Genomic DNA, 20,004 nt, shown 5'->3' with positions numbered 1-20,004 from the left:
GGAGGAATACATGCCGAGCCACTTCGTATCGAACACAACCACGTGACAGGATGAGCAGCGGTCGCCATGGCAACAACGGAGATAATACAAGACAAGACCGAGACTTTTGGGAGTCGCGCTTGAGACCAGACCAAGACCGCTCTTGAATGTTGCAACACTAGTTTTAAGTTCACTTTGACAGTAACTTTCACCCGAGTGTGGCAATGAACATCTTCGTTTTTTTTTTTTTTTTGAATATTTACTAATTCTAATTTATTGTGAAGTGAGTCGAGTCATTTGCAACTATACAGTGCTTGTAGCTCAAGTTTGCATTCACAAGTTAAAAAAAAATAAAAAAGGAGGCCCATCTATGGCTCGTAGTTGCCACCATAGAGGCAACTAAAATAAAAAATTCGGAGAGGTGTCAACTACTCGCAGTTTTTCGCTCTTCATGTCATTGTCCGGTCCCTATCCTCCACAAATAGTGGTACAGGAAGATTACTCGACGGATGGCTGCCCACCTTTATGTGTTATGTATTTCGTGCTTTGCTGTAAATTTGACCCAGACTAGCGAGCCACTTAACAGGCAGCGCTTTAATCGAGCGCATCGCATCGAGATCTCGCAGAGAGAATTAAAGAGTTGCTCATTAGAGTAACGTTGGAGCGTTTTATTCAACCCCCAACATCAGAGAGACTCTAATCCCGCACACACACACACACACACACAACACACAGTGATGCAATACATCGAAGTTTGTCCGTATACACAACTGTTAGTGGCGCTATGATCACGATAAGCGGTGTTAAATGCGGCCCAGTGGGACTGTGCCACACGGGACAGATAATGAGGCCAGGTGTTAATTAACACACAGCGCTGTTTCCCTTTTGTCTGCAGTCGCAGACCTCAATTTGGATTCATGGGGCAGCGGTGGGGGTGGTGTGTGTGTATGTGTGTGTGTGGGGGGGGGTCTTATTTGGCTAGGCGTCGACTTCAAAGGAGCAGACTTGGAAGCGGTGGCGTCCTCAAAGGGACTGCCTCGGCGAGGACTACGTTTACGTTTAAAAAAAAAAAATAACACAGTTGGGGGGCGGGGGGCGCAGTGCTTGATGTGCGGCAAATGGAAAACATGAACATGCCGCGAGATGTGTGGGTTTCCCGTTGGTGTTTTATGATTAAAATGTCGACGCCAAAAGCGAGTTACGAATGTCACCTCTGCACCCGACACTTGATGCTTGTCTTTTCATGTTTTTTCTTTTTTTATTTTAAGAGAGTGAAGCCAAAAACTCATTTAACATCAAATTGACCTAGCGTTAGGTTGAATTTATTTTGAAGGTACATCCTTTGATGTACAGGATGGACGACATCAAAGCCGGCGTGATCTGTTTCATTTCTAAGTCCAAAACACAAGATGTCAACATATCATGCCAAACAGAACACGCCGGACTCCCATCAGGGGAATTACTCACCGTCTTTTGCTTCTTCTGTGGCTTCTATACTGCTTCGCCGGAAGTCTCAAAGTGCTTCGAGTTTTGGCACAAAACACAAAAGTACCATGACAAACCGTAGGAGAGTTTTCTTTGAGTCTTTCGCTTTGTATTTGGCTATTCATACAACGGGTTACAAATATCGATAACTTTTACTGGGTGGTGCGAGGGAACCGGTTTCCCAGCCAATCGCAGGGCACACAGAGACGAACAACCATCCGCGCTCACACTCGCATCTAGGGACAATTCGGAGTGTTCGATCAGCCTGCCATGCATGTTTTTTGGAATGTGGGAGGAAACCGAAGTACCCGGAGAAAAGCCACGCAGGCACGGGGAGGACATGCAAACTCCACACAGGAAGGCTGGAGCCGGGATCGAACCCATGACCGCTGCACTGTGAGGTCAATGCGCTAACCACTCGCCCATTGGGCCGCCCGCAATTTATACCGTAATATGAATTTTGGGCCGTATCACCCAGCCTTAAGTACACAGCTATTTTGCTTATTAAAAACAAAAATCTGTAGGGAAAATTGAGTCCTTCAGGACTTTTTGGATGATATTCCACAATCTTGCTCCTCTCCTTGACATAAGATGTACTCCAAAACTTTCCAAGCCATATGATGCTCGAACCTGGGATATGATCGAGCGGTCACTCAACCCGTATGGAATTTCTAAGCCGCAAACGCTCCCAATATCTTGACCCCTATTCCCGTCGGACGCTTTATTCGACACCCGAAAGGATTAACGGAGGATGAAAGGGAGCAACACGCTCGTCCTCTAAAAGGCCGATCTGTGCGGATGTCATCCATTTGGGAATCATTTGGACTTACGTGGAGTTGCTTTTGGGAGCGCAGGGGCAAATGGCGCTCGCCTTTTCAACTGATTAGGAGTTTATTGTACGCGCCGATTGCCACCACCTTGTGATTTCATCGAGTGGTGCTTCATCCGTTCGCCATTTCTGTTGTCCGGGGATCAATTCCCACTCGGTGGAATATAATGGAGAGAGACGCCAATTGTCAAAGTCCTTGCGGTGTGTGATTCATGGCAGACGGTGTGGCGGGGTACATGCGCAGGTGTCATGTTGCAGGTTGGGAGGTGTCGGGGCCAGCGGGACGGCGGGCTGATTAATCCAGCGACACCTTTGCTTTCACATGCAGTGGAAGTTTCTTTATTTTTTTTTTTTTGCCTTTTTTCATTGCCACACCAATTGCCAGAATCGAACCCTGCACCACCGCACTGTGAGGTCGACACTACTGGACCACCAGGCTGCCCCTAATGGGACTTTCAAATCAACGGCCATCACAAAAAGGTTCCCCACCACTGTTTCAATATCGAAACGGCATCAGATTTCCTTGCAGGAGAACAAGGTTTATGTGCCCCCACTCATCTAAAGAGAGAATTCAGATTAATAATGGCAACAAAAGAAAAAAAAAGTGTGATCATGCAAATTTGTGGGTGTCGAACCGCGAGTCTGCCTGTATATTATATATAATAACCATTAAATATGAAACCAGCTGCGAGGCGTTATCAGTAGCTCAAAAAAATATATGGAGCCTGATGTTCACCGGCTTTCGGACCCGCCTCATTAGGACCGTTGGAATAGTTGTGTAAATTTGCATGCATAATTTTCCATTCACTTTGGTCTGATTGTTTTAAGTGCACCCCGCTTTTCGTGACCATCGTGAGTTTTCATTTCATATTTGATTTTTCAACCGATTGGCCGGCAGCCAATTAGATCAGCTCCTTAATTCCACACCCGCTGACATTTAGCAGATATCCCTCCCCCTTTGCTAATGATCGGACCCTCACTGTACACGTCCCCATCGTTGCGCTAAGTTAAGCAGCCGCTGTGCAGTCGGGAGACTGCAGCTGGTCGAGGCTAATAACATCTCGCACTACGCCGCGCCCTTAAGGTCAACCTTATATTACTGTAGAAGGAAAACAGAGGGAGAGAGTTGGGCTGTGATTATTTTCATCCAAATCTCATAAGATCGGAAGGACATTTTTTTATTTTATTTTTTTCACAATGAGGATGATGATGCTGATATCTGATGAGGAATTTTATTCAGCCATGTTTTGACATCATTTTTTTTTTGTTATCTTCATGATTGCCCTCTTATTCTTTTGTAGTCTCGATTTTCTTCTTCATTGTCTTATGAAATCATCTTTTTTGCCATCGCCCTTTCGCCACCTTTGCCGACTTCGTAGTCTTCTACTACATCGCCGTTCTGTTTTTTTTACTTTACGCCTGCCGTCTCCGACCTTCTCGGTCTCTTGCCGTTGTCTTTTTCAGCCTTACACATATCCTTCAATGACTTTTTTTTTTTCCGAACAAAAGTAAAATTATTTTGTGTACCAATACATCAAATGAAAAATAAGGTCAAAGTGGTCCAGTAAAAGTCCAATAAGTGACTCAATTGGATTGTGTGATAGTCATCAAGAGATCCACGGCAGCTATATGATCACCTATTGAGTCAGACAATTATCCGTGGGAAAAGCCGAGGTGATATTTTTCATCTCGGCTTCCTCTGCCCCGACTGCAGGTGAAGGATCAAGCTGATGGGGCTTATTGTTTTCCAATAGGTGGCCCCTGGTACGGCGCTGAAGCTCCCCCGAGTCTGCAATGACCACCGAGGCTATCGATCAGCCAGGAGGCGGTGTTTTCGTTGTTAAATAACCACCGCGGGAAATCCGATGGAAGGTTCTGACCTTCTTTTCCGCGCTCGAGCCATCAGAAAAAGAATTCCGGCGTGGTGGGCGTTTTGTAGCCCAGAGTAAATAGTGTCACTTACTGTTGGATGGGGAAAGTGCCTCTGCTTTATTGAGCGTTATTAATGATGGAAGGGACTTTTGTGAAAGGAACGAATCCCCCGCTGATGCCGAACGGGGCTTCCTCGAATAGATTGATCGCTTCCCCGAAGGCCCAAAGTGGAGGCGGGCGACGAGAGGATGATTATGGATTGAATTTATGACCGCTTCCCCCATTTCTTCTGCCGGCGCAGCGATGCAAATGTCTCCCTTATTTACTTATTTGTGCCTTGCTGTTCGATGGGGAAATTGCTCGTCGTTAGCCGCAGACGTGACGGTCTCAGGGAGACCAACAAATGAAAGAAGCAGGAGAAAGACCTTGGGGAAAATCACAGGTTCTGCAAAACCTTCCGATGCAAATGTCTCCCTTATTTACTTATTTGTGCCTTGCTGTTCGATGGGGAAATTGCTCGTCGTTAGCCGCAGACGTGACGGTCTCAGGGAGACCAACAAATGAAAGAAGCAGGAGAAAGACCTTGGGGAAATCACAGGTTCTGCAAAACCTTCAAATACGAGACCATAAAAAAAACCCCACTACTTTTTGATCACATGTGACAAGCTTGAGGCTAGCTAGCTAGCTTCCTAGATAAGGAGCTAAGGGAGCAGATTAGATTTTTACGTCGTGCTCTGTCTTGTCAAATAGCACCCACGAATACTCAATGTTCATAGACGATCCAAATCAAAGTTCTTTGCTCTCTGAAATTTGGTTGAGTGGATTCTCATGCGGTTTTAACTAACATTGTCCAGCACCATGCTACATGTTGTCCACTTGGTATGCATTGGACGCTGGTCATCCTGGAAGGAGGATACCTCCATCTGGGGTCCCTTCTTCAAGGTCACTACCCCGGTCACCGAAAATCCAAATCAATGTGGATTTTGTTCCCCAAAAGTTGGACAATAGTGGCTCAGAATGAGAGTCCTATGCAATGGGAGCAAAAACAAAATATATAAAGCTGTCAAAACAAAACCTAAAGCAGCACAAACAGATTTTCTCAAATTCTCAACACCAAGCTCAGGAGATTTAAATCAAAGTCACTTGTTCACAAAAGGTTGGAAAAGAACGACTCTGGCGAACAGAAAGAGAAAGTCGAAAACCAATCCGAATTTAAAAAAGAATAAACAGCAACCAAAGAAATAATTCAACTTGTCTGTGATTTATCATGCCACGTCCTCCATAACACACTGTGTTTTCTGCCTTTTTGGCCTCTGCGCTGGTGCGTTGGCGTCTCAAGAAGGGAACACTTAACAGCTTCGTTGGAAACCCGGCGAGCGGAAAAGGTCTCCTTTTACATTCCTCCCGCTTCTGTCTCGGCGGCATCACCCTTATTAGCCTCCTAATTGGATTATGCCACGCGCCTTTGAGTCAGCTCGCCCCGCAATCTTGCCGCCGCGCGGCCTTGTTATTGACTCCCTGCTGAAGAGCAAGTAGCTGATAGCGTTGGGTGGTTGCAAAAGGGGAAAAAAAAGTGAGGAGATCCGTATCAGGGGCACAAGGGCGGGGTCATAAATCGAGCCTTCTTTGAGCATGAAATAGAGCATCAAATAAAACGGCTCTTGAGATAAATGGAGGAAGACAAAAACAGTGACAAAGATAAAAAAAAACTGCCGAGCAATGTGTGCACAAAAACTTCTCACAAGAGCTCAGTTCAGGCTAAAAAGAAAGAAAAGTCCAGGCATTGGTGTTGACGTCTCACGCTAACTACTAACTAGCTAGATAGAGAACGAAACAACATAATGAGACATCAGCAAGTTTCCCGAGGCCACGTGAAGGCTCAGTTTTGCTGTTGTGACAGAAGAAACGGCGAGGACAAGGCAGCAGTGTAGCCGGCTAACATTAGCCGCTAGCTCTGACTGCTAGCCTGTTAGCTGCCGACTGTGGAGCTACTGTAAAATTAGCACAAAATCTGAGAAGATTAAAACATCGCGTGCGATTTTAGATGGCAAAGTCCACGCAGTGACGTCAACTGCTAACGTTTGCGACTCGTGTTAGCTGCTTGATAGTTAGAACAAGATCGGAACAATATTACACCGAATGTAAGCAACTCTTGCAAAGCTTAGGAGTTAAAATGGCAGCAGGCAACCACCAGCATGCTCTATTTAACAGTTCAATAAATTGGGAAATAAGTGTAGGCTATGTGAAATGTATGCGAGCGATATATAGTGCACTCCATTTACCATTTTTAGCTAATTGGATTTTTCGACTATGACATGTTTTTTTTTGTGGGGGGAGGGCTGACAGACTGATGGACTGGTAGACCGGTGAAATTTACTCACGATAGTGTGGTTAAACTCACACGAAGGACTGATAATCTGCCGATTCCAGATCTTATTCGACTTGGAAAAAAACGACGGACTAATGAATGGTGGACCGGCAATTAAAACAGTTCCCGTGTGCTTAATGGGGGCTGTAAATGTCATACACATTATCGACACCCGTTGAGCCCCACAAAGCACGAAATAAAATTCCTCTCAAGTTGAATATTGGAAAGACAAAAGCAGTGGCGCTGTGAAATAAAAATGTAACGGCGAATGCTTATCAGTATTGTTCGTGGTGATCCTCATCGCCCGTGTCCATCTCGCTCGTAGAGAGACGAGAGCGAGAGAGTGCCAAGCGATAAACGACTGGGTGTCGCCGAAATGATTGTTCTCACCTTTAGATAATTCCAGCGTGTCGGGTGTCAAATGATTGCTGATTATCGAGCCGCTTACAGTGGATGCGAATCTCATCAGCACTTAACCTCATTGTTCCGGGGGGGTGCCGGGGGGGGGGGGGGGGGGGGGGGGGGCGCAAGTCGGGCAAGGGTAAGCAGAATGTCAATGGGAGTGAGTCTTCTGATCTCTCTTTCTGTCTCTTTCTCTCTCTCTCACTCACTCTCACACACGTGCACACACACACACACACACACACACACACACACACACACACACACACACACACACACACACACTCAGAGATGAATGTATCGAGAAGACACACACACAAATAGACTGGGTTGAGGCCTGTCGTATACAGAGCAGACTGAGGGCGGGGTTGGGGTGGGGGGGTGTCCATGAAAAATACATGTGACCCCGGTGTTTTATAAGAAACAGCTCATTTGGATTCCAGTCCCATCTCGGGTCTGAAATACCACACAGGAATATCAATTACAGCAGCAATTTGGGTGGCGGTGGAGGAACGGTAGTTTGCGAGGATCGGCATGGACATCTTAATGAGCCGCGCTACGTATCGAGTGTGCATGCTTGATCAAGCGCACATGGAGCTGAATGTGATAGAAGTGCTTTCGTGAACACTGGCGGAATAAAGACCGCTTGTGTTTTTTTTTTAATGGTGAGAAGTGGCGAACCAAGAATTGCATTTTTGAAGTATTACACTGAGGTTTTGACTTGACATACACACGTCCCACTTGTATTTCTTAATTCTTGCTTTAGAAGTGATTCTACATTATTCCGATCATGCCACCCATCAAATTATCCTCTTGTGGGATTCTATGAAGGCTCCATCAAAGCGAACAGAGTGGTGGTTAGGGTTAAAAATTATGCTTCGGGTGTGTTTAGGGCTTACAGCAGAAGCCCGGCACGTGGATCAGGGTACATGAACTGACAGGATTGCTCCTTATTTGTTGTCTTTACAGGAGAACCCTTACATGTGTAACAACGAGTGTGACGCAAGCACCGAGGAGTTGGCTCATCCGCCTGAGCTGATGTTTGACTTCGAGGGTCGCAACCCCACCACCTTCTGGCAGTCCACCTCATGGAAGAAATACCCCAAGCCGCTGCAAGTCAACATCACGCTGTCGTGGAACAAGACTATCGAGCTGACCGATGACATCGTGCTCACCTTCGAGTCGGGCCGGCCGGAGCAGATGGTTCTTGAGAAGTCGCTGGACTACGGCCGGACGTGGACGCCCTACCAGTTCTACGCCACCGACTGTTTGGACGGCTTCACCATGGAGCCAAAGACGGTCGGCGACCTCACCCAGCGCACCCTGCTGGACATCATCTGCACCGAGGACTACTCGCGGGGCTACGTTTGGAAGAACGACAAGACGGTTCGCTTTGAGATCAAGGACCGCTTTGCCCTGTTCGCCGGGCCTCGCCTGCACAACATGGCCTCCTTGTACGGTCAGCTGGATACCACCAAGAACCTGAGGGACTTCTTCACCATAACCGACCTGAGGATTAAGCTGCTGAAGCCGGCCACTGGTGCCACAATGGTGGACGAAAACAACCTGTCCAGATACTTCTACGCCATCTCCGACATTAAAGTACAGGGAAGGTGAGAACTTCTTTTTTTTTTGTAATTCCGCCAGGTTCTATTCAATCCATTTAGCCTCATTTAAAGAGTGCAGGGGGTCCTCGGTTTACAACAATCAAATTAAAAACATTCAGTCCCGTAATCGTAGAGTCAACTGCCGCTATTCGCGAGGGATTTCAGGTCCCTCACTCCTTTCAACTCTGCATTTCAGCGCACTGCGACACTTGGTTCAAACAGCAGTTTTTCCAGGCGTGCCGTCGATGTGTTTGCTGGCTTCCCATAAATTATCAGAACGATCAATTTATTTTCTGTAACTCAGTATAGTTTTGCCTCTTCCGCTAACACTTCCAATTCCATCACTGAAAACCTCTTTTTTTTTTTTTTTTTGCTAGTGGTGCGCTCCCAAATGTTCTCCTGAAAACCACCAACCATATGAATGCTAAATACACCATCGCACTGAAGCAGATAAACCACTATGCCTATGTGGCGGCCATCTTGGCAGGGGCGACTTGCCCACGATGCATGGGCATGAGTCACAACTTGCTCACTTCTCAACCAATTTTTGTAAAGTTTACTTTGTTGTCAAAGCTAAAATGTTTGTTAGGAATACTTAACATTTGACAAAAAAGCCCCAATATGGATATTTTTTTTTGGACCTGTGAAAGGTTATTTCCAGTTCCCTTATTTGAATAGGTGTCAAAGTCCGGTTCCGGAGAGCTGCCCTCGTGCATGTTTTCCATCTCTCCCTGTTGCACCACACCTGGTTCAAGTGAACATGATCGATATCAGGCATCTGCAGAGCTTGCTGATGAGTTGGTCATTTGAATTAGCTGTGTTGCAAAAGGGACGGCGGCCCGGAGTTTGACACCTATCCATTAATTGTGTATCTTGTGCACGGCCATATTTAGTATAATGTGCCGGCATTCGTGTTCTTTCAGTTATCTTCGCCGTGCACACACTTGGAATTCGCTGACGGCTGCCCCTCCTAGCTTAGCATCGCTAAATGATATTATGTAAAAACAAAAATAATGAGCATCTTTTGCTTACAATCAATGATCAGTTCCTCTATTTATGTCCTTTCTGAATGTTCTGAACTTCTGTTTCCAAGACGGGGAGGCACAGTCATGCTGGCTTTCTTTCGACAGCAAACTCGTCAAAACCAACAGCGCCTCCGCGAGTTGTTTTACGACGCCATTAATCTCCAATCAACTCCACACAATTGAGCTTGTTCTTAACCGCGGCGGTAAATGCTTTTTTTATATGCCTCAATGTAACTCCAAATACCTAACACCCGTATAAACGATTCACTTACCTTCTGTCAACAGAGCTACGAGACCCTCTGCGCTATAGTTCTCGCTATAAAATGTACATTTACAGAACATTAGAGACATTTAAATAGGACAAGGTAAAACGCCTCTGCTGCTGCTGCTGCTGCGGCTTTCTTTTCAGCGGAACGGAAATGTTGTATTCGCGATGCAGCGGAAGGGCCCTCAAGATGGTCATAAAGCATTGGCAGCTGCTCTCCAAACTGGAGCGGTGCTGCCAGCCTGGCGGTTGGTTTATACGAGCATAACCAGGCCAGGACCGACCCCCCCCCCCCCCCCCCCCGAGGTGAATTGAAACAGTTAGTCCCTAATTGCGATTCAGTTGGCAGACGAGAACCATTAGCGCATTGGCAAATTGGCAGGAGCCTAATCTCGTAATTAAGAGAGTTTGCGGCTGATTAAATGGTAATCACCGGGGACGTGTCGGCGGAAAGTGAGGACGCGGCCGAGCTTGCCAGGTTTTTCCAAATTTGCGCGTAGCCCATTACAATAAATGGGACGTACGCTTCGAATGAAAAGCCGTTCCGTTGAAACAAGCTACGCTGGATGAGACACAAGTTCGTCACCAGTCAGTCATTCCTTAGCTTTAACACCAGAAACATCAACGAGAACTAGTTGTCAATGTCTGTCCGTAGCAGCACACTTCCACGCTCATCCGCCGACGTTTTAGCCCACCATGTCATGCTGAATCGATACCGTTCAGCTTAAGACAAGCTTGCCAGAAGATAAGATCAATTACCGACATAGTAGTTGCTCGAATCACCTCGTACCTGTTCTTAAAGGCCGTGTTCTACTTCTGCATGAGCCCTAGCGTCCATGATGCATTGTAAAATTCTCCATCGATAACTCTCCAACATGGATAAATGACTTGGAATATGCAAAGATGCCTAGCAAGCATGGAATAATACCGCCCACAAATAAAAAAAAAAAAAAAAAGCTTTGGATGGATCGGGAGGGAAAACGTGATTCCTCCAATTCTACCCGCTTCTCCGCTCCTGGGCATCAAATGCAATTTTGCTACCAAAAACTTTGCGGTGTAAATTGAAATAAAATGAACGGACCGACCGCTTGTGTCCAGCGGTGGATCAGCGAGTCAGTTGCGTGAGGCTGATTGGACTTCCCGGGCGATGTCGGCAGCCCTCTGGCGAGGGAACGAATGTGAAAGCCTTATCACTGTGTGTCAGCGCCTTGCAAGAAATCCTTGTATGTGCTGATAAACTCTCCATCAGGCATGGAAGGCTTCCCACAACCAGGTAACCTGCAGACATGGACCTGAATGGAACGAAGGAGCACCGGCATATTGCATCAATACTTTTTTTTTTTCCAGCATCATCTCCGAATGCTTTCATTTTCATTCGACTCGAGGCAATGAATACAAACAAACAAAAAAAAAAGTCCCATCTAATTGAATGATTCAGACCTTCATACTGAATCCGGAGCAGCAAAGTCTAAGGGATCCTATGAGACCTCTGACTCGCTTCTGCTAAGTACACAAGGTGTGCTAGATCATCCTGAGCACCGCACCCTCGCCTCATTTGTTTCACCGACTCGAGTCGGTGGATTCACAGAAAAGAAAGCACAGACTCGAGATGATTCAATTCAATCGGCTTACCGACTCCAGCCAGCCGACTCACTGAAAACAGCTGCAAGATTATTTGTTTCACCAGCTTGTGCCAGCAGACTACGGTAACCGGAAACATCGTACACTCCAAAGATTCAGTCAAATCAAGTGACTGACTCAAGTTAATGGACTCAGATAAAATGTGGTTTAGTGACTCCAGTTAGGCGACTCCCCCAAAAACACTGCATCGTTGAACAGAACTGATTCTAGCAACAAGGTACCCGTTGCAGTGTGATTACAAACGTTGAAACAAATCTGATTCATATACGCCACTAACAACAACTTTCATGATGAACCTCACTCAAATGATTTCGCTTGATCTTATTTGGCACGACTGTATCACCTCTACGGGTCAAGATATTTGGACTTTCTTTTCACTTTTAAATGCTTATGTGTTCAATGCTTTTCGCACCACTTTTTGGAGACGAGCGAGCACGTTGCGCAATTTCACCCGGAGGCCAAATGGGCCGACCTCTCACTTTTTGTATCATCCATTTCTTTTTTCAATCTTTAATTGTAAAAACACGTAATGGACACCCCGTGTATCCACCCCGCCACGTTTTCTCTGCTTACAACTATCAAACTAGATCATTAACAGTTATCACAACATCATGAAAGAGCCTGCGGAAGGCACTTCAATAAAAAAAATAAAAAATACAGAATCAATGTAAAGAAGACGAAATGGAGGAACCTTGGCGGCCGTCTCCTTTTTCCATCCTTGAGTCGAGTCGCGCGCCGCTGATTTTCTGATGTTATGTCAGCCTTTGTGGGAAAGGCAGCGAGGGTTGTCCTTCACCTTCACCGACTCGTGTGGTGATGTCGGTGCGGCTATTGAGCGCACACTACAATAGCACACAAGAAAACCTTGAACCGCGCCGACTTGTCCCACCTTTTCTCATGTATCGATCCCACGTCTGCCGGCTAATTAAGACGCGGCCGCTAGCGGATGGCCGCGCGGTCAAGAGCCGCACGTGTGCAAAAGCGCGCGGCCGGACGGTGGGGGGGGCCTGGGAACCGTGGAAGCGGCTAATCCATAAGCTGCTAATGCGCGATTGCGCTCATCCCCTCCATGTCATTCCCAACATTGTCTTGTTTTATTCCGCGTCTCGTTTGACCTCCCGGTTTTTCTCCGTCCTCAACCCTGACCCATCTTATTAATGTGACATTACAAAGAAAACAACAGCTGTTCACTGTAAACCTTCGCGGTTTGACTTGTACCTCAAGGGCAGCTCACAAACACCCCAAACTATCGGTGAAAAGATTCTTCACAAACACTTACAGATACTCTTACAGAAAATGTTCAACTGTAGTTTTATTTTAACCATTGGAGGGTTTTATGGTTGTTTTATTTTAATCTTAATTTTCAACACCGCCTGACTGAGTTGAGTAGAGTTGCACAGGTTTGGTCATGTGACCTGGGCAAAATATTTTGAAGCACATACCTCGGCTCAAAAGTTTCCAACTTGGAGATAAATCACAGCTTTTGCAAGGCATAAATGAGCACCGTGTCTTTGGGCAACGTTCAGCTCGAGTGACTCTGTAATTGCCTTCCACCGGGCTCCTTTCTTGTCACACGGAACACAAAGTCAAACTGATTCTCTTCGCGTTGTCTGTGTCTTAGCAACAATGCTGACTGCTTTTGTCAATAAACTCCTCCCTGTTTGCAGCCATGTTGTGAGTGCGGGCAATGCGTGTCAGCGAGGACACACTTTGAGCTAAGGAAGCACCCCCCCCCCCACCAAAAAAAAAAATCCTTTAAATCTATGAAGTGCCCAGCTCTATTTTAGCCCGGGCAATTTCATCTTTTTTAATGGTAAACTTGTACAGCCTTTTGGCAGCTTTTGTGGTCTGACAAGTCCATGTTTGCATACATGCGTTTAAAAAAAAAAAATGTTAAAATGGGGGCCTGAGATCTCCTTCATCAAAACAGTGAGTTGACAGTGATTGAAAATGACGAATCTGTGCGGGTTTCTACGGCTCCACCAAAGGCTGAAGTGAAATCGAATTACTCGCGTATGCCTAGCAAATGATGACACACTTACGTTTGGAAGGCAAGCTAAGGGAGAGAGTGCGAGTGAGTTGAAGTTCCGGCGTGTTCAATCATTAAACCATAAGGCCTCTCATTATTGAACAGGACAAGGCCTCGTCAGAAGGCCCGGATGTGCAAATTTTCACCGCCTGCGCGATTTTGCTGACGACGTCTCTCTGAGGATTGGTCACATTAGAGCAGTCATTTCAACCCAAATGGATATTTAAAACAGCAAACTCTCCAGGGCTCTGTCGTTTTACACCAAATATGAAATGATAAAAACCTGCCAAGAAGCCTCCCGGATAGGAAGTGATGTCTCTCTATATCTCAATTAATATCTAACATCTCGAAGCAGCGTTGAGAAGAAATGGGAGGTAAAATTCTGTCCGCTATTTAGCGGTGGCCAGCGGGGGCGCTATTGGTCCACTCTACAACTACTTTGCTGACTAAAGAAGTAATGGAGCGTTCTGCATACGTCGCCCTCACATCGGCGGAATTATTCTGCTCATCATCCATTCATCCGGTTTCTAAATCTCCACGCCTGTTCAGAGTTGTGGGATATCGGAACTGGGGCATTACTACGGAGGCTTTTACGGTTTTATGTCGATCTAGAGGATCCCAAATCGATGTCACCCAAACGTTTATCCTTATATCGCATTTCGAAAGATTGGCTTGTGGCTTCTTTGAAGAGCTGTGCGAGCACTTCTGTCAGAAAGTTAATTAAATATGAAGTGAAAAGCCCTTGTCTTTCTTCTACGGCGGAGAGATTGATATATTTAAGCTGCGACTCGCAGACACCCTTACTGAGCAAAGCAGTCTCCCTTGGCTTGCATCCTCACCTATTCTCTCTCAAGATGGCCACGGTCAGAAGCTGTAATGCGCCTCCGTGCTGTATAAATGCATCGTGAAGGCCTCTGGAAGAAACATTCCTAGACATGACGCTCAGAAAGCCTCACATGTTCTGAGAAGTGATAGATCTGACACAGGCAGGTGAGAGGTGGGGAGGAAAGATCAAGGCGGCCGAGGAGAAACTTTGGCCTTGCTGAAAGTTTTGGGAAAAAAATGCCCGTGTGTTACCGGGACAAACTGGAATAACTGACAAGTTTTCTTTTCAGGCCGAGGGAGGTTGTTTGACATCTTTTGAAAGGGTGTAGCTCTGTCATACAGGCATCCAAATGGTGAAATGTGATTTTAAAAATACCTCCGGAGGGCTGAAGGGTGTTTTGAGTCTCTTTCGCACAGAAAACCCGGAAAATTGCATCAGAGGGGGCTTGTTATCCATCTTTGTCTTTGACACAGAACTATCCATCATTCATGCGTCACTGTCTATTTGTCAACACAAGAGATCCAGCAAAATTACAGAAAATCACAACACTTGGCATTTGAGGATTACACACAAAAATACATTGCGAAATATAGCATTCCTCCACATATTTGCGGTTCTCCATTATCATAGTCACCTATTTGCATTTTTTTTTTCCCTCTGGCACCTATTCCCAGCTATTTGATGAAAAATTCGCCTTTCTGAAATGTTATTAGATGCTAGCCTGTCTAAACAGGCTAATGGTATAGCAACATTCAACTCAACTTTATTTTGGAAAACAATGATCGACGTTTTCCCCTATTTTCTGACGTGGGATGTTCCAAACAAGTGACGGAATCATAATTATTTGTTTGTGCTTTGTCTGCACTGTCAAATTGAAATGATGGCTTGTTTTTGAAAAGAGGGCAGCCATTTTAGTCTCAGTCTTTTGTCTTTTGGACATAAATGCTTACTAGCCTAAGTCACCATTTCGTCATCCAGTTTTAGTATATGTGGGAAATAGCAGTAGGTTTAAAATGTTACATGTGCCTCCGTGTTTTAGACACTCACTCCCAAAATATGACACGTTTGACGCTACACTCGACTTTAAGCCCAGCCAAAAAATCCCTACATCTTCACAACACAACAGTAGCTAACACAAATAAAAGCTAACGAATTGCCATTAGCACAACAAAGCTAACTTCAACCTGAAGCTTGCTAGCAGGACATTTGCGCCAGGTGTGATGCGGAAAACTTCAAACATACTATGAAATTTATAACAACCCCATTGTTGAGTAATATTCTAACATAAAATATCACCTGTTGCTCACTGTACACTAGCTTGTCGTGGTTTTCAGAAACACTAACGCGTATCCAGTGAAAAACAAGGAGGCGAAGGCCTACTGTATATCGATTGATAGATTTAATTTTCCATCACCACGTCCATGGTCCACCAATATGCACAAAGAAAATTGTGGCTCTGTAATGGTGATAAGAAAAAAAGCAATACAAGAGTTCATGCACGATACAGCAATAAAGTGACACATAATACAAGCAACAAGTCGATAGCTGTCTAATGATCCGCCAGTCACTTAAAACGTAAACATTTTGCAAAGCAATGGCAAACAGTGTGACAGAAAACAAATGCTAACAAGCCTTCCCGGCAAACACTCCATAATGGGAACAATTGCGCCAAACCATAAGATAAGATAAGAAAACATTTATTGTCTCACAATGGAGAAATGTGCAACATACACACGATATGTAATCTTAGCGTATGAAGATCATTTCAACAATTCACCATTAAAAATAAAAAAGTCATCTAGAGCCCTATAGTAATCACTGCTTTCTTTAATTCCTTTTGTTTCTCATACAAAATGTCCACTAGCATCCCGTAGAGTACATTGCTTTCGACCTCTAAGGCTCTACTATTATAAATATGCAAAAGGCATTTAATTTATACACAGACTTCATTAAAAAATGAAAAAGTGGTGGCGGACTTGAGGTCAAACGTATAAAAACGTGTCTGTTTTGAAGAATTTAGAACAGCAATGACGTTAGCTTCAATGAGCGCAAACATGCTAGGAGTTGACCGGATCACAGCTACATGACACGGTAAGGTCAGGCGCACCCTGTCAAGGTATAGACGAGCAGGATTTGTGATCTGATGCGCGCTTAAACAACCTAACTTATATGTCAGTTGGTAGAAGTGTGTATTGGAAAAACAGTCATCTGATAAATGGATTTCAGTATATGTATAAGTATCGATCAAGCCTAAACGTGACTTTGAGGCGCCGCAAAATTAACATGACACAGCTGAACCGAAATAAAGGGTTCGACGACATCGCTCGCCTGACGTAACCTCTTTCTACATTTGCAAACGCCGTTCAGATTCGTCTCGAGGGGGTAAAAGGGAGGACGGCAAAGTCACCTTATTATACCCGGACGCATCACCGTGAAATTGAGCAGTCCGATTCGGCTTGTTTCCGTCGCGCGGCGCCGTGCCCAATTTCTGTCATTCTTCCGCGTCTGATGTAATATATCTTGAGATGACTGTTTGTGTCCCTGCCGCCGCAGCTTCTCAAATTGTTGAAGAAATATTGAAGACGGATCGCAAGTTAATGCGACACAGACCCAATTTTGGGTAGCGCGGATATACAACTTGAATTTGCTTGCGCGGTGCTGCTCGAAACTTGAGATTTGTTTTAAAGGCAGGCAATATTACGCTTCAGAAAATAAATAACTTAAAAAGTAAAAGCGAAGGAACAAAATGAGAACAGCGAGTTCTCGTTTATCGTGAATGATTAACTGCTTTAAAGTGAGGGAATGTTGGACGTTGAAACACAAATGACTGTGGAATTGCTAAAGACACGGTGCTTGTTTATCCATCTCAAAAGCGCTAATTTATTGAAATGCAAAGTTCCAACCACAAATATTTTGTCATCTTGCCCGACCTGAACAACTTTACATGAGCAAGCCCGTAGTAAGAGAGCTGAAGGGCACCGGCCGAGCTCGGCAGTTTGACGTTGAAAGTTTATTTTTATTTTTAAGTCGTGTGTTTGATAAAATCTCAACATTATCTGTAATATTTAAAAAAAGTACGTGTATTTATTATTTACGGAAGTTGATCTCAAGTTAATGGTTTAAAAAAAAGACACTTCTAATCTTGCTTATTATCATGGAAAGTAAAGTAAGTCAAGTTAGGTTTGTTAATATAGCCCTGAATCATAAAAGAGCCTCAAAGGCCCCACAGTTCACAAAAATCAACAACATCCCCTCTCGAGCCTCTAAACCCATCTGGGAAGGAAACAAAAAAGAAAGAAACCTTGAGAAGGGATCTCAGATGGAGGGATCCTCTTCCAGGCTGTAATGGATGCCGAGTGGGCAACCGTATTCACCTTATATGATGCTCAAAAATGTTACTTTGAACATCATGAGAGTGTGTATGATGAAAAGAAGCACGGCAGGTCAAGGCCTCTGGGGAAATGCTTCTCCTCAGGGCCTGTCCCGATCGCTCGATGCAGAACCTTCAACAGCAAAAGCCTCACTTCACTCATCGCTGCCTTGGCCTCTGGAGTAGTGGGAGAAGCGGCAGCAAAACAGGCTGAAATCTACATGTGAGGGTTTGGTGAAGAGACTAGTTTCAAGAATGTAGAAATAAGCATTGTCAAGATTTAAACAGTGCCCAAGTGTGTATCAAACTGATAGCGCATCACTTTAATCAGTAGCTCTCCGTTTAAAATCGGTTCGAGACATCTCGCTGTACATAAATCAGAGCTCCGCACCACCTTCCTTCCTTTGTTGATATTTATACAAAATGCAGCAGAAGCCCAAAAGCAATCGGCAATGGGGGGGTAAATATTAATGCAGACATGAGAGGACCACTACCACGCCTGTGCACTCATCTGGCACTGATTGGCGAGCATCCAGATGTCCGTCTCGCACTCATGTCTTCAGACCAACAACACACACGCACCTCGCGGCCTCTTTTACTCGGGCGTGAACGCGCAATAGCGGAAAGCGTGACGCGCGCCACCGTGTTTGCCGCCTTCCTTGTATGACATGATCGTACAACTCGTGTAGCGATGTTGACTTTGAGATCAGTTTGTGTGATATACATTTTCCACAAATGTTATTTACAAAAGCGGCAAGGCCTTTAACGAGCGCTAATTAAACGCTGGAGACCACCGAATGACTGGCAGTAAACATCGCAGCATGTGACAGGCATCTGTAGTAGGAGGACGGGTGTAGGAGGGTGAAGGGGGGGGGGGGGGTTACCCCCCCCCCCCCCCCCCCCCCCCCCCTCCTCACCAACCCTAGTAACGCTGCCTGGTTGTGCGCACCCACACTTGAACCTGACTTGTGAATTCTGTCAATCATGCCGGCAACAGCTGCCATGGTTCACCGGGCACGTACTCAGAGGATTGGATGTGTGTGTGTGTGTGTGTGTGTGCGTGCTTGAGCGTGTGCATCTGCGCACGAACTGCATGTGAGCATTTGGGATTAGCAGGCTCATGTGTGCCGATTCCAACAAGTAGCAAACATTTCTGTCATGAGTTTGTTGTCTTACTGCGAGCAGGAGGAATATAAATGAATGCTTTGCTTGGTTATGTGTTGCTCGGCACGACTGCAATTGAAATGCGAGCGAGTCCTCTTGAGAACGGTCCCCGAATAGCAGAGCGCTAACAATAAATATCGCTGTCCAACGACAAAGAGAAAGCCGCTGGAGGAAGTGACGCCTCCGCCTCGAAATGTTTATCGTCGTCCCTCGCTGTATCGCGATTCACTTTTTGCGGGTTCCGTGCGTTGAGGGTTTTTTTGTTAATTTGTACAATCACCAATTTTTCAATATATTGTGAGATCTTGTGGTGATTTTCTTTCTGCGCGGACGACTTTTGCCGACTCTAAAGCCAGTAAATCGCCAGACCTTTGTACGTCCTCGTTTCCTGACGTCCACGTCACTCACCAGGCGAAGCCCGCCTTTTAAAGGCGGGTACCGTCGATATGAACATTGAGTAGGTCAATGCAACAGTTTTGAGCGAAACGAAGGTACGAGTGCTAAAGTGGTGAATCCAGAAGAACATGATGAAGATTTGTGAATTTGGTTGAGGGTTGGCAATAAACCTACGCGTCATGGCCAAATCCCGTGTAATCCAATCGCGTTTTTCGTCTGCGACAGCAGTTAATCCTCCCCCAAATTGTAAGAAAACTGAGAATGTTTTCAAGCGTGCAGCTGGAGAAAGACACTGAGAGGTTTAGCGGGATATTTGCACGTCAGAAGATGAAATGCAAGATGATCATTACACTGTTTTGCTGGCAAATCTTGCCATCGACCACTGAAAGAGAATCTCCGCCATCCTGAGGGTTTAGATCTTCCCCGTGTGTGTTTTTGCAGCGGGGCGCCATGCTTGTCTCGAAGGCGGTGGCGGAGCAGCTTACAAATTTAGACTTCTTTTAAGTGTCTCGTTGTCGCTGAAGTGTGTGCAAAGCGGCACTTTTATGAGCTCGCAGCTCCCACCGGAGGAGGCGGCGGCGGCAGAAGGGTACGCAGAGTTAGTCGATGGCTTCGGGGGAACATTGGGGAGCATAAAATAACACGCAGACGCTTTGTAGCTTCTCTAAAACTATTCATTTTGTCTAAATTGAATTTGAATAACGCGTGTATACCTCTGAGGGAAGATTGGTAGATTGGTGATTTTA

At 45.5% G+C, this 20,004-nt stretch overlaps 1 protein-coding gene across 2 annotated transcripts in view; it reads left to right on the top strand.

Moving 5' to 3' along the window:
* The first annotated feature begins 7,882 nt into the window (after positions 1-7,882).
* Positions 7,883-20,004, top strand: part of LOC109507284 (netrin-G1-like) — a 22,813-nt gene continuing 10,691 nt past the window's right edge. For both annotated transcript variants that reach the window (XM_019856615.1, XM_019856613.1), the window contains exon 1: positions 7,883-8,548. In XM_019856615.1, coding sequence (XP_019712174.1) covers positions 7,917-8,548 — 632 coding nt within the window. In that variant the 5' untranslated portion in view covers positions 7,883-7,916. The remainder of the gene's footprint in view (positions 8,549-20,004) is intronic.

The sequence above is a fragment of the Hippocampus comes genome, unplaced genomic scaffold, assembly GCF_001891065.2.
Source record: "Hippocampus comes isolate QL1 unplaced genomic scaffold, H_comes_QL1_v1.1 scaffold105, whole genome shotgun sequence".
NCBI classification, from domain to species: Eukaryota; Metazoa; Chordata; class Actinopteri; order Syngnathiformes; family Syngnathidae; genus Hippocampus; species Hippocampus comes.
The sequence above is the reverse complement of the archived record's forward strand: the minus strand, read 5'-3'. Positions and strand labels throughout refer to the sequence as shown.